General features: G+C 35.2%; 1 protein-coding gene across 1 annotated transcript; it reads right to left on the bottom strand.

Annotated features, from left to right (window-relative positions):
- Positions 1-5,992: 5,992 nt before the first annotated feature.
- Positions 5,993-10,105, bottom strand: LOC113352753. Its single transcript, XM_026596533.1, has 5 exons — positions 9,754-10,105; positions 7,875-9,567; positions 7,209-7,479; positions 6,511-6,607; positions 5,993-6,384 (listed from the first exon to the last, which is right to left on the bottom strand). The coding sequence occupies exons 1-5, from the start codon at positions 10,103-10,105 to the stop codon at positions 5,993-5,995; spliced, it is 2,805 nt and encodes a 934-aa protein (XP_026452318.1).
- Positions 10,106-15,140: the final 5,035 nt, after the last annotated feature.

The raw sequence follows: 15,140 nt of genomic DNA, 5'->3' as shown, positions 1-15,140 counted from the left end.
ATCCTAACTCACTGTCGCAGGCATCGTCGATTGCATTTAACGTATGCAATAAGACTTTAAACCCCTAGGTGGCCTTAGTGGACGAGTTATAGTCTCGGGAGGGGTTACCAGAGGTATACCCACAAAACCTTTATATTCCAGATCCTAACTATCTACGCAGAACCTTGGAAGGCAATAAAGAATCTCCTTGGTTGGCATACTTATTGACTATAAGAGGAAGTACCCTGATGCGAAATTTCAATTGTTGTACACGAGTTTGCACTCAATCATACTAAAATTCATATAAAGTGACAGACCTCTACTCAGATAGTCGCACTATGGACATCAATATCCGGAGTCAAAACTAATCACATGGATAGATCAAGAAGATGGATATAGAGAAAAACACTGATGGTTTTGATGTTTACTAAGTGAACGGCGTTTCCCATATCTTTCTGAAGGCCTCCGCCAAAATGAACCTATCCTAATGGATTGAGGTACTAGTCTGACTAATATCAACACACTGGCATATACAAGGGTACCAGTGGTCAACTTTATTGAATTTATTCCTTTTGGTCAAATGGTCTGGTCTCAATTTCTTTCCTTTTTTTTTCCAACCTTTTTTTTTTCTTTTTTTTTCATGGTATCTCAATCACTCTAATTCACCCTAGCATTGGTAACAACTTGAATCGTGAGCCCCACCAAATCACTTAGAAACATATTTAAAAAGAAAAATAAAAACAGAAGTGAAAAGGACTCAACGAGATATGGAGAAACTACCATGTTAATTTCTAACACCTGAGCTCTGTGCTCTTATGAATATACTCTTTAGATGTTCCCATCTAATCAGATTGGTTCATAAACTCCTACAACCAAAATGCTTCCATCCACTTAGATTGGTTAGTGCAATCCTTAATAGGCATAAATTTATAGGCTCTGGAGTTTATTTATTGCAACTAAAAAGTTTCTCACATACCCCCAAACTTAAATCTAACATTGTCCTCAATGTTATAAAGATGAATTTAAAAGCATGAACAAGGAGAAACTGCCATCATTGAAGCAAAATAGTTTAGGAAAGATATTACCGTGTTGCATGAGATTGGGTTACCTCCCTAGAAGTGTTAAGTTTAACGTCTTCAGCCAGACATAAGAAAGGATTAATCACCTTGGATCATAAAGTAATAGCCGAAATATATGTGGGTCATCAAAACCAAATAGAGCTATCACAAGTAAAAGGAATTTGCAACATGCCAAGAAAATTAACGAATAAAGCGCACCCTTGTCTAGTTTCCTATTTAAGACAACTACGTCTAGCTGTGGTTCAGGTTCAGGTTCTATGAAAGGGTCTAGATAAAATATTTTCATGCGCTGGAATTTCTCAAAGCTAAGGTCTGGTTCAGGTATTAGAGTCTGGAAAAACTCAAGTAAAAACTTAGAAGCAGATAGTAATAACTTGAATAATTGTGGATCCTTAAAGTCAATCGGTTTTGACTCACAAAGCTGACCACAATGAGAGTGGTGGTCTTCCTTAAACGAATGTGTCGACCCTAATCTCCTAAAGTAATTAGGTTCAGTCTTAAAACTTAGTAATTGACACATATGAAACTTATACATCCCACAATTGGTCGAAAAATATTTGGTGGGAAAACAAAGTCAATCTGGCTATCATAGCCTGGGTAAACCACATCAACCAGAGGATGGGTTTCTAACAACTGAACTTCCTTATGGACATCACTAAGTTCAGGAAAACGTGTATGAAGATAATCTTCTAAAATGGTTGAGGCACATATGTAAAGTCCCAAGTGAGGGATCTTTATAATAGTTAAAGCACATGGAGAATGATAAGCATCTCTACGAGTTCATTTTCTTTGTCTAAGACTAATGTTTCTAAATCGCTAGACTCTAAAACAATATTCTCAGAAGCAACTCGTTCCTCTAAACCATTATTAGCTTCGTAATCAAAAGGAAATACTACATCGTCTAAAACGGGGGTATCTCTAGTCAAATCCTCGTCCTTTTGAATATGTGAATAATTATTAAAATTATTTGGATTTGAACTAGAAACATTATCATTATTAAGCTCAATTGGAGTAACAAATTCCTGATCACTATGCCCACTTATTTCAAATTATTCATCAACACTATCCTCATCATAATCATCATTATAATAACATGAAAATGGTTGAACCTCATCTAAACAAGTAGTGTTACCAATTTTATCCTCGTCGTCTTGATTATCTGAATAACTATCTTCATTTTCGAATGTACTATTGAAAACACTATATTGGAAATTAAGAGCAGTTATGTTCTGGGCCTCTAACAAAATATTTTGAGTCGACTCACATGACCTCCTGATTGAATCTATGAAAGAAAGTTCAGTCGTTGCATTGCTTTCGTCCATAACTAAGGTATTCATTTCTGCTAACTTACCTGTCGACTCAGCTAACTTACATGTTGACTCAGCTAACTTACGTGTCGACTCAGCTAACTTACGTGTTGACTCTAGTAGAGAGGAATTTTGCTCGTATGACCGGTTGGCGTGTGGATAGTAATTGGGATCACCATGGTATGGACCATAACCTTCAAAAGGCTGATGTTCCCAACCAGTATTCACACTATGGTCAAAGTAGTAACGTCCATTTTGAAACTCAGTCTGGTATTCGTTGTATTGGCTATTGTAATACCAGTTCGACATTCTATTGCAGGGGTGTGAGTTGTCACACAAAATAAAACCCACTGACAGGGGATTCGTGGGTGGATAGAATCTTACCTCCCATACCAGACGGGCGATGAAACGTTGAAGTCGACTCATGCCACCGACTCCGATGTCAGTGTACGAACCCGAGGGGCCGAGACAGTATCGTAACTGTCGTCCTTCCCTGCAAACAGTTGATATTTAATTTTGACCCTTCCTTAGGGTTTAAAAATAATGTCCAATAATTTCCAAAAAGTCCAAAAATAAAAAGGTCCAAAAAGGAAAAGAAAAATTACAAAAATAACACCCTATTTACAATTTCTAAAAATAAAACAAAATAACTATATACAAAATCTTCTTGTTCACTCCTTTTGGATTCCTCTTTTCTTTCCTTCTTTGGCGATGCTTTCCTTTTATAATACTTTTTATTCCCTTGTAGCTTCGCTCCAAATATGAAAAGAATCGAAAAATACCAAAATGCGTAAAAAAGAACAACAAATAATAAAAATAAAAAGAAACCTAAAACAAATCTAAATACAAGTCCGCGTCGGCGGCGCCAAAAATTGATGTAGTTTTTAAGTAGTAGTAAAGTTCGTTCAACTCAGACTTGTGTAGACTCAATTTTAGCATCAAATTAAAATAGAAAACTTAAAAAGAAATTGTTGTCAAGATTACAAAAAGCACCGAGACTCAGGATTCCACCAATCTCCAATTTTTATGTGATTTAATCTAGTCAATATTTATGCAACTCTTTACGTTAAAGTGATTCTAATATTTTTTCCTAGACAAGTAGATTCTCAAAAAAATAGTTGTAAATCGAAAGCATTGACCATAAAAAGACTTAACCTAAGCATGACCCATCAATTGAGAACACAACCACTTAATCAGAATCATATATTCGATTTCAGTTCAGTGCAAATAATCATAAAAGAATTACGAAAATTAAATTAAATAGAATTTACCACATAATAATTGGAAAAATTGCTTCCTCCGTCGCCTCACCAATGGGGTTTAGCTCCTCATATTAATCACTTGCTCAAAATATTTGTTTATAGACCAAAAGTTGATTAAAAAAATGAAAAACTATAAAACTGATTGTTTGCAACGGTGTAGTGGCGTTACAAAACGATGGACGACTGTTACAAAGAAGTTACTGTAGCAGCATTACAAATTTCAGACGCTGTTCTTATTTGCAACGCTTGTTCTTCAGCAGCAGCAGCAGAAACTCAGGTTTTCCTGCAACTTGATCAATTCAGCTCTGTGGTGTTACAAACTCCTCTGCGACTGCTCCAATAACTTCGTCACCTTCCCTGGGACTCGAACACACCTTTTATACTACTCAGAAACCTAAAAATAGCGATTAATTCTCTCTTTTTCTTTTCGTGCAAGCTACGACAATAATCTTCTCTGCCGATTTCCTTAAGCGTTTCTAAGACTTACAAATCATCCAAATCTCTTCCTTAGATAGAATCTCACCTTAGGAAACAATATCACGCCTTTAGTCTCCCTGAAATTCCTAAAATAATTCCACACAGTTTCCGTATACAACTCAACCTCTGTTTCCTTTTTCCGGATTATCCAGCCCAATTTGATCGATTCCAGCGTACATACCAAGCATGTTATGCTCAATCACGTTTAGCCCAACATATTCCAGCGATTGAATCTCTCTTAAACACCCTAGAAATCCAACCCAAAGTCTGGTATGCAACCTGGTTCTTTTTCCCGCCTTTTTGATTTTTTGAAATGTTGAAGATGACCTCCCCCTATCCTGTGCTGGTCTCCCTTTAACAGATGCCTGGAAATGGGTCACCCCTTAGTTATTAGGTTACCCCTTATCCAAAGTGAGATTCCGTATAGTAATTTTCTCCCACAAGCGCAAAAAACCACGCTTTTAGCCAATCTCGCCGCAAAAACTTATTTCTCCAAAAATATCTGCAGGGACATAAAAAGCCATAATAAATATAAAATCGAGCACTAATAATATATACAATTGAGATTATATAAGACAAAAAAATGTGCCTATCAAATACCCCCAAACTTATTATTTGCTAGTCCTCGAGCAAATCTAAAATAGAAAATAAAATCCTAACTTACTGTCGCAGCACTACAACAAACATATGTATTTGTGACATTATGTTTGCAACATCATTGAAAACTTCGTAAATATTAATTATGCGTGACAGTTTTAGTGTCACAAAAATATTGTGTTAGCTAAATCCCCAGAAGTGTCAGAATAGCTTACTTTCTACACCTGCTATTCTGTCGCAAATATTTATTTTTAAAATAAAAAATAAATAAAATTAATATGATTTTTCGCAACGTTTTTAAGTGTGGGAAAATTATTATTTTTTAATTTTTAACTTATAATTGCTATTATTTTCTATAATCGACATTTCAGAAATGTTACAAATAATCATGTATATTGTTAACACCAAAATTTGTCACAAATATCCAATTATTCACGACATTGTGTAGTCGTTGAGAATAATATATTTTTCCTAGCACTCTCATCCGTTGCAAGTAAGCTCATGTATTACTAACATTTTATGATGTTGGTAAAATCCTTTATTTGCCACTGAAAAATAATGTCACGATAATGACATTTTTGCGCGCATGTATCTATTAGAAATACCTTTTTACATTATCGATAATATAAAATATTGTAAATACAACGGTTTTCCTTGACGTATATAATGCTTAATAAATGGTTTTTATTTTAAACGTTTTCATATGTCGTAAAAAGAAATAGTTTGTAGTTTTTCATGTTATAGCTACAACTTCTTAGCTCATTTATATGATTTGAGTTTTTCTTTCAAATTTTGTATCCACTACGATGCTTATTAGTGTTGTACAATTTTAACGATGCTTATTAATGTGCACAATTTTTCTATGGCCGCTAGAATGGAAAATATTTTCTTAATGTAAAATTAGTTGTGTGGTGCATCTCCTTTCCATACTCTGTTTTTTGTTCGTTTCTAGTATCTTCAATAGTTTATTTACTACTATATTTCAAAATGACAATTTTCATTCAAATAACAGGTCAACATATCCAAACAACTAGCAACCAAGGTCCTTTACAAAACAAAGGAAAAAAGAGGTCTACAACACACACATACAAAAAAAAAAAAGTGGTTGTGAAACACAATTTTTTAATCAATATCACTCTCACCACTTGATATAATACCTTCATCTTAACTATCATATTCACTCAAAACACCACCTTCTGCTTCAAGTTCTTTTTATTCAATATAGTCCTCGGAACCTTCAAGATCAGCAATAATAGTATCTAGATCAACTTCTTCGGCGACGACATCATTTCTATTCCAACTTGAATTCCTCATTGCAACTTGATGCATTTCCAGAATTATCTTGGACTATGTTTTCTGTTGTGAAGTGTTGATCTTGCTGATATGCCTCGTCATTGTTTGGTTCTGGCCCAACCTCTTTCTCTAAGACATCATAAACATTCCGAGGCATTAAATGCTGAACAACATACCATTTTCCGCGCAGTTTAAGGTCTTTAAGGTAGAAAACTTGTTGCACTTGGTCAGCAAGAACAAAAGGATCGTCTTTGTACCATGTCTGAGAGAAGTTAAGACTAGTGAAGCGGCTATCAGTGACAATATTTTTCCTTCTCTTCTCGGTGTCCCACCAATCACATATGAAAAGAAAAACTTTATTTCCATACAGGTAAGTTAGCTCTAAGACATCTATTAACACACCATAAAAATCAGCAACATTATACTGGTGCTCCCCCTTTACTACAACACCACTATTCTGTGTTCGCAAGTTTACTTCCCGGTCCCTTGTATGAAATCATATTGCATTAGTGATACACCCGCTATATCGCACTACGCGTGAATCAGGGCCAACGGCTAGTGAATACATTTCTTCTGAAACATTAGGAAAATTCTCTTCTCGTAAACGATTCACCTACAAAATGATAAAAACTTGGCAGTTAATAATGTACAATAAAAAAAAATTGGCGACACATCTAGGTACTAGCTGGTCATCATTTTATTTTCGGATTATGTTTATATATCTTGGCTACACATATCTCATTCTCTTCATTATCACCAACGGTTCAAAAATTACTTGTTTCATCTAATTATACACAGTTAATCGAGATAAAAAAGAGTAGACATTCTCAAATTACCTAAAATACTACTCATCCAACTAACACATCAATACGCATGAATATACTAAGTTTCAGACTTGCATCTTTTTACAACAGTATGCTACTTACGCCACTAATGATGGCTTCGAATTACGATAAAAACAACGATAACGTCTAGGTATATAAAATAATCTGATTTAGTACTTACCCGTTCTTCAAACCATTTAGCAAAATATTTTTCGTCTCATATCCACATTCCGAGGGTCTTCCTTTTCTAGTTCTTCCATATGTTGTCTGCATATGCATAATATACAAAAATGTCATTCTTTCAATTATGCATAAGCATTATAATAACTTCATTCTAAAGTATATACACTTACTCAATGTATGGTAACAGCTCTTTGGTATTGTTCAAACACAAAATCTAGCTTTGGCGGTATCTTTCAAGTCCAACATCACGTTTTTAGCAGCTCCAAGAGGTCGAGCATCATTTGAGAAAACACTCATCTCCTTAATTGGTTCTCCAGAACCACCATCGTCATTTCGATCTTCCCAGTTGAAACGTGTTTCAATTCCATGTAGATACATAGAGCAAAAAGTAAGACATTCGTTGTTGATGTATGCCTCGACAATGGAACCTTCAGGTCGTGCCTTGTTTCGTACATATTGCTTTAGTGTGCGTAAATACCTATTTCAAGATCGGACATTGATTCAATGAAAGACAATATAATAGAGAGATTCAATGTATTCAAAGTTACTTGTATTATGATCAAAAGCAAGACACGTCAGGTTTAGCAAAAGTAATAGGATTTGGAAAATTATCCAGTATGGGTAGATAGCATCGTCACCACTCTGTTTGATCACTTCGCAAAATATATCTATCTCTGGATTTTGTATCTGATAACTTGTAAGCAAATGACATATACAGACAGATCACCAATCAACTGAATTCAAAAAGAAAAGCTACGGATGTAGATGTTTATAATAGGTGGCATCAGCATATTCAGAAACATGAACATCATATGTATACTTGAGCAAAGTAGTATAATCTCAAAAGATGAGAGCAATTGTGATAGTAATTACCATTCAATTGGGTACATCCAACGATATTGCACGGGTCCACCAAGAATAGCTTCATGTGGTAAGTGAACTATCAAGTGAACCATAATATCAAAAAATGCTGGTGGAAAAATCTGCTCCAACTTGCATAGTAGTACGGAAACATTCTTTTCCATTTTCTCTAGTACTTCCAGTCTTAGTGTCTTCGAACACAATTCCTTAATGAAAACACCAAGCTCAACTAATGCACTAGATATATTTTTCGGCAGGAAACCACGCAGTGCAACAGGAAGAATCCATTGTAGAAATACATGACAATCATGGCTCTTCATTCCGGATACCTTACCATCTTTTTCCTTTACACACCGAGCAATGTTTGAGGCATAGCCGTCAGGAAACTTCACCGACTTCAACCACTCGCATAATATTTTTCTCTCTGGAACCGATAAAGTATAGGATGCAGGTGGCTTGATTAACTTGTTACCTCTCTTAGTTAGATGCATCTCCTTCTTCAAACCCAATCTTTCTAGGTCTCCTCTAGATCTTATCGTATCTTTAGTTTTCTTCTCTATGTCCATCAGCGTTCCTACAACACTATCAAAAATATTTTTCTCCACATGCATAACATCAGCATTGTGACGCAACTTATTAGTCTTCCAATATGGCAGTTCGAAAAAAATACTCCTTTTTGTCCAATTTAACTCAAAATCATAACGTGTTCTCTTTTTGGTGTTCGGTGCCTTCCAAAAATCTTGTTTCTCGACGACTTCTAGCTGTAATAACACATCATCTCCAGAAAACTCCTTCGGCTTTGACCCTTTTTCGGCTTTTCCATCAAATAAATGTTTTCCCCTGTCTCTCCAAGCATGAGTTCGAGGCAAAAAACGACGATGACACATGTAACATATCTTCCGTCCACTCTTCAACCACATTGAACGCTTATCTTTATTACAAACTGCGCAAGCTAGATACCCATGAGTACTCCATCCAGACAAGTTCCCATATGCAGGAAAATCATTGATCGTCCATAACAACGCAGCATGAAGCTGAAATACTTCCTTTGAATCTGCATCAAAAGTCTTCACACCAATTTCCCATAACCCTTTTAATTCATCTATCAGTGGCCTTAGAAAAACGTCGATATCATTTCCAGGACTGTTAGGCCTTGGTATTAGTAGAGTCAAAAATATGAAGGGCTCTCTCATGCATCTCCAAGGTGGCAAATTATACGGAACAACAATTACAGGCCAAATACTATGTGGTTTTCCATTGAGGTCATTAGATGGAATAAACCCATCGCTTGCAATGCCAAGTCGGACATTACGTGAATCTCTGGCAAACCACTTGTGATTCTCATCAAGCTCTTGCCAAATTTTAGAATCTGCTGGATGCCTAAACACATTTTTCTCCCTTTTCTGTATCTTTTTCCAATATTTCATATCTTTAGCAGTCATCCTTGACATGAACAATCTCTGCAACCTTGGCTTGAGTGGAAAATAACGCAGTACTTTCTGAGGTATCTTCTTTCCTTTTCCCTCGACAACTTTATACCTCGGCTCATTACACTTGGGACAGTTTTCAAGATTCTCATTTTCCTTCCAGAAAAGTGCACTGTCGTATCTGCATGCATGAATTACTGTATAACCAAGTCCAAGGTTCCTCAATAGTTTCTTAGCCTCGTAATAGGTGTTTGGAAGTGTCTCACCTTCAGGCAATGCTGCTTTAATTAAATCAAGGATCATCTAGAATGACTTTTTATTCATGTGATTCATTATCTTGATATGCATCAACCTCATAACAAACTCTAACTTCGAAAAATTCTTGCAATTAGGATACAAAGGCTCGCAGGCATCCTTCAAGAGACTGTCAAACATATCTATGTTTTCACAACTATCTTGTGTACCTGAACATTCATTGTTGTTTGCTCTGGCACACACATCTTCAAGAAGTTCACTAACCCCATTATTTGTATAACCTTGTGTTTCTTCCTCATCAACATCGTCATCATCAGAGACAATTTCATAATCTTCTCCATAGTTTATCCATAGTGTATAATCCTTGTGTATTCCAAAATCTTGCAAGTGATCTTCAACCACCTGGATGGGCTCCAAATGACCATTTTTGCATCGGGCACAAGGGCAACCAGTCCTTCCCATGCTATCTGTGTGATCGCGAACAATCTTGATAAATTCATTAAGACCTCTTTTATATGCAGGATGCAACCTAGATTTTCCTTGCATCCAACTCTTATCCATATTGTAGCAGTTCCTGAACAACAAGCTAATTAGACTCAGCACTCCAATACAGGAAAAAAGAATGGAAAATAAGAACAGTGTGTGCTGCCAGCAAATTGGTTGTTATTGAATGATATGCATTGAATTTTTCAAATAAGCTTAACACATATTACAACAAGTTTATTGAACCAGATCCATGAGAAAATAAGAAAAGAGCATAGATGGTTGCCAACAACATTACCAGATTCCAATGGTTCAACTTCAAAAGTAAATGGCTCTCATTCACTATCTGATATCTTTATTTAGGGCACCGGACAATGTATAGTTTCATCCTGCGACACATTAAGCAATCATTATACACCCAAATAACAAGTAAGGTATAATGAAACAAATTTTGAATAAAATTAAAAAATAATCCAAACTCCCAGGAAGATTGTGCCTTAGCGTGGTACATGACCTTAGACACTTCCAAAAAATAGTCACATTCATATCTTTATCCACCTAAAGTAATAACATTTTAATATTTGAAGCACATACACAAGCGCTAAATTCATACAACCAAGTCAGAATGCAGATCTGGTGAAAGTAAGGAATGTGATCCTCTAACAAAATCTAAGCCCTTGAACATAGAGTTTATAGTAAACACCTGCAAACGACAAGGTTTTATTTTGATTTTTCTCTAAATACGACCCTGCCTGACAGAAAGCAGAGCTTTAACCCAATAATCTACTTTCTTTGTTGAATCCTGCACCTATATGTCACTCTTAGACAACATAAATCACACAATTCTATAGCATCCACTAATTTTAAACAAAATGATTGTAAAATTAGCATTGCGACCAAAGACACCATGCGTAATGGTTGGATGCCAAGATATATTGGCTCAAAGAATACAAGCTGCAGCTGATGGGACTTCTATAGGATTAGGATAAGGGGCACAAACACCGTTATAGGACACCATTTTAACAATAATATAGATTTCAAAATTAACCAAGTATAATAATACTACCAGTTCTCATATTATTCAAAATTAACCAAGTTATAATCATTTAGCAACTGAAAGGAATCAAGGTTTTATTTTGATTTGTCTCCAAATACGACCATGTCCGTCAGAAAGCAGAGTTTGAAGCCAACTTTCTAGTTTCTTTGTTGAATCTTGCACCTATATGACACTCTTCGGCAACATAAATCACACAATCCCGTAGCATCCACTAGTTTTAAACAAAATGATTGTAAAATTAGCATTCCAACCAAAGGAAATTTTAAAATTACCACCATACGTGTCTGAAAAATTTTCCTTGCATCCAACCAAAGGAAATTAGACTCAGAGTGTATATCAAGTTGAAACCATAAACACTAAGTCGCTGCTAGGCCGCTTATCACAATAATAAAAACAACTTTAGATGAGTTAAACAGTGGGTATGTGACTACCAGCAAACAATACTATTTTACTCTTGGATCATGCTCATATCATTAGTTTTTACTGTCCTAGCTACTGCATAAGGTGTTCTCAATTGTAGTGGCATAGACGAGATTCGGCATTCGCAAGAACAAAAAATAAACAAGTTAATAAGCATGGACAATTGGTTGTTGTTCAATGATATGCATCCAAAAGCCATACAAATCTAATAGATATTAGAACAAGTTTCATTGAACCAGACGAATGAGAAAATAAGAAAAGACAATTGATGGTTTCCAACGGCATTACCATATTTTAATGCTTCAAAATTAAATGGTTCTTCTTCGCAATCTGATATCTCAATTTAGGGCACTAGAGAATGTATAGTGTTCAACCTGCGATACATTGAGCAATTGTTATACACCTAAATCAAAAGTAAGGTATAATGAATCAACATATGAATACATTAAACACAAATCTAGCGAAATTCCCAGGCGGATTGTATCTTAGCAGAGTACATGACACTGCAAAACATAATCACATTGATATCCTTATCCACCTAATGTAATAATGTCTTAATATTTCAAGTACATACATGTGCGCTAAATTCATATAACCAAGTCAAAATACAGAAATAAACTATTTCTTTGAACCGTCGATCATAATTACACGTTCGGCTGCCTATGTCTTTGATTGCTTAAAGATCAGGTACCAAGTTATACGGTGACATTTTTTCGACCATCTCGACTGCACTGGTTTATATCTTTTTTGGCATGTTGATTACATAAAAATTCTAGAAGAATTAATTCCACATATACATGACATGGGATGGGATAGAGACCTTAAGCATCAAACTTACACAAACTGATCAATCAATTACTCAAATGACGGTAATGTGGCATAACAGATGAAAATTATATGAACTTAATTAGCATTTGCACAATCTTCCAAAATCCCAAGTAAATAATCAGCTCCTTTAGCTTGCATTAACATCAATTGTCTCAAGATTTGGTAGAAACAAAATTGATTTATAATGAAACAAGGAATCCGCTAGATTAAAAAATTCCATTAAAATCGATGATTTCTCGAATACATATAATTTTTTCTATTGATAATCCGCTATAAATTCCAACAAAATCAATTAAACTCATTCACAACTACATTCAGAAATCTCAAAACCCTTACTGAAACAAACCCCTAAAAAGATATTCAATCTAACCACCAAATTAGAACACGTTACAGAGTTTAGTTCTTACAGATTTATAGAATTGAATGATTGAGGTGGTGCCATGGTGATGGTGCTCGAGCAAGAGAAGAAAGAATTTTATAGCGGTCTTGCTGCGGAGAAATGGCACTAAAATTTTGAAACCTTGCGGTAGAATTCTGAAAGAAGTTCATCTAAAGGAAGAGATTCAGAATCGTTTTGAGAGTAGAACTTATCGCTTCAAAAGAAAAGTAAAAGAAAAAATAGAGCAGAAGTTATCGGACACGTGTTGACAACATGGGATAGAGATGGAATATTTTACCGATGATATTGCGACACGATTTATTTTCTTTAACTATTTTTTGGTGGGATTCTTTAAGATATTCTCCAATGGAATGTATGTGAGGGAAAAAGTCTTAATCGACGGATGATACACAATCATATTTATAAAAAAATCATCTCCAACCCATTGATGTGGCTAATAAAAAATTAGACATCCTCTAAGTGAACCTCTAGTTTCAGACATCCACTTAGTGGATGTCTTCCCATCCTAGTCACACTTTTAATAATAAAAATAAATGAAAAAAACAATGGAAATAATTTTAACCAATTATATACCTACAAATAAGTAAAGATTGATAAAACAATCTAATAGGTTGGAGATAAAATTTATTTTTTCCTAATATTTAGAATTTTATATCTAGAGAATGTCTTAAAAGTGATGCCACCTATGAAACATCCACATTCACCGGTGGAGAAGATCTAAAAACTATTCGCGGAAATTTTTACCTCCAAAACTTCTACTAATTCGGTTTTAGCGAGAAAAATACCCTCTGTTATGTGAACACGTCTCAAAAGAAATATATAGAACATTCACTTTTTATTACTCTCCCATTTTTATTTCATGTTCTTGTCAAAACTAGTGGTTCGTACGTAGTGCTACTATACGAGTGCTTTAAATCCCTCTCCACTATATGCTACCAGTCCTATAAATTAAGTCAGCAATGGTTGATTATTTTGAATCATTACATAATACCCTCCAAATTGTTAAGATAAATCTTATTGCATTTTTCTAGTGCAGGACCGGCTATTATTTTTTTTTTATTTTTTTTGAACAATCAACATATTTCAATTCATTTAAATCATAGAGATGCTCCTAGAACAAAGGAGTACTTAGCCCACAAAATTGATGATTCACACGAACATGGATGCGCTTTTGTCGTGATAAATCGTCGATGTTTTTGAATCGAAAGAAATAAAGCATTTTTAATGTAAAATCAGTTCAATTTGATGAAACAGAAAATAAAATTGAATTTGTATATTGGTCATGGGATGTTTTTTAGTCACCATAAGTTGACCGCTTTCATAGTGGGGGATAGCCTAAGAACCAGGCATTTTATTTTATTTTAATTTGGTGTATGTGGGCCTTAGCCCCGCCCCGTGGAGATGCATTTTTGATTTGGTGTGCAGAGGGGCTCGACCCGCGCCCCTGGGATGCATTTTTGATTTGGGGATGCGAAAAAACGTACTAGATATATTAAGCCGCTACAGACACTAGACTACTACCAATGGACTTCAGACTGGACTGTAGTTGAACCCTAATCAATCTCACACTGATTCAAGGTACAATTGTGCTCCTTACGTCTCTGATCCCAGCAGGATACTACACATTTGATTCCCTTAGATGATCTCACCCACAACTAAGAGTTCTACGACCCAAAGTCGAAGACTTGATAAACAAATCTGTCTCACACGGAAAAGTCTACAGATTGAATAAATCTGTCTCCCACAGAAATACCCAAGAGTTTTTGTTCCGTCTTTTGATAAATCAATGTGAACATGAGTGTATTGATAAACCAGACTTATATTCTCGAAGAACATCCTAGTATTATCAATCACCTCACAATAATCTAAATCGTATGGAGAAACTAGATATTGTGGAATCACAAACGATGATACGAAGATGTTTGTGATCACGTTTTATCTTGCCTATCGAAGAAATTAATCTCGAGCAAATCTTAGAGAAGATAGTACTCAAACTATAGAATCGGGAAAGATCAAAACACGCAACTACAAGAGAAATAGTTGGGTCTGTCTTCACAAGCCCAATGACGTCTTTGAAGTCGTTAACCTAAAGGGTCTCGATAGAAACCTAAGGTTAAAGGAGAATCGACTCTAGCTTATGCAACTAGTAACACACAGGACGTGTGGGGATTAGGTTTTCCAGTTCTCCTTTATATAGTTTTCAAACAAGGGTTTGCAATCTAAGTTACCTTGGTAACAAAGCATTCATTATTCGTCGTTAGATGAAAAACCTGATTCAACCAAGCTAATAGATTTCAACTGTTAGATCGAACTTAGCTTGTTATTGATAAATGAATTGTACCCTAATTTAGGTTTATGTAACCATACCCAAAAGTGTACATCATGTTGGCTCAATAATATATAGTTAA

This window comes from Papaver somniferum, chromosome 2 (genome assembly GCF_003573695.1).
Source record: "Papaver somniferum cultivar HN1 chromosome 2, ASM357369v1, whole genome shotgun sequence".
Lineage (NCBI taxonomy): Eukaryota > Viridiplantae > Streptophyta > Magnoliopsida > Ranunculales > Papaveraceae > Papaver > Papaver somniferum.
This window is presented reverse-complemented; position numbering and strand designations above follow the sequence as displayed.

Excerpts from the sequence above, each read along its gene's own strand:
- LOC113352753 (XM_026596533.1), bottom strand. The coding sequence starts at position 10,105 with ATGGATAAGAGTTGGATGCAAGGAAAATCTAGGTTGCATCCTGCATAT. Across the intron at positions 6,608-7,208 it reads CCGCCAAAGCTAGATTTTGT|GTGAATCGTTTACGAGAAGA; the intron begins GTTTGAACAATA and ends ATCATTTTGTAG. Across the intron at positions 6,385-6,510 it reads CGTAGTGCGATATAGCGGGT|ATGTCTTAGAGCTAACTTAC; the intron begins GTATCACTAATG and ends GTGTGTTAATAG.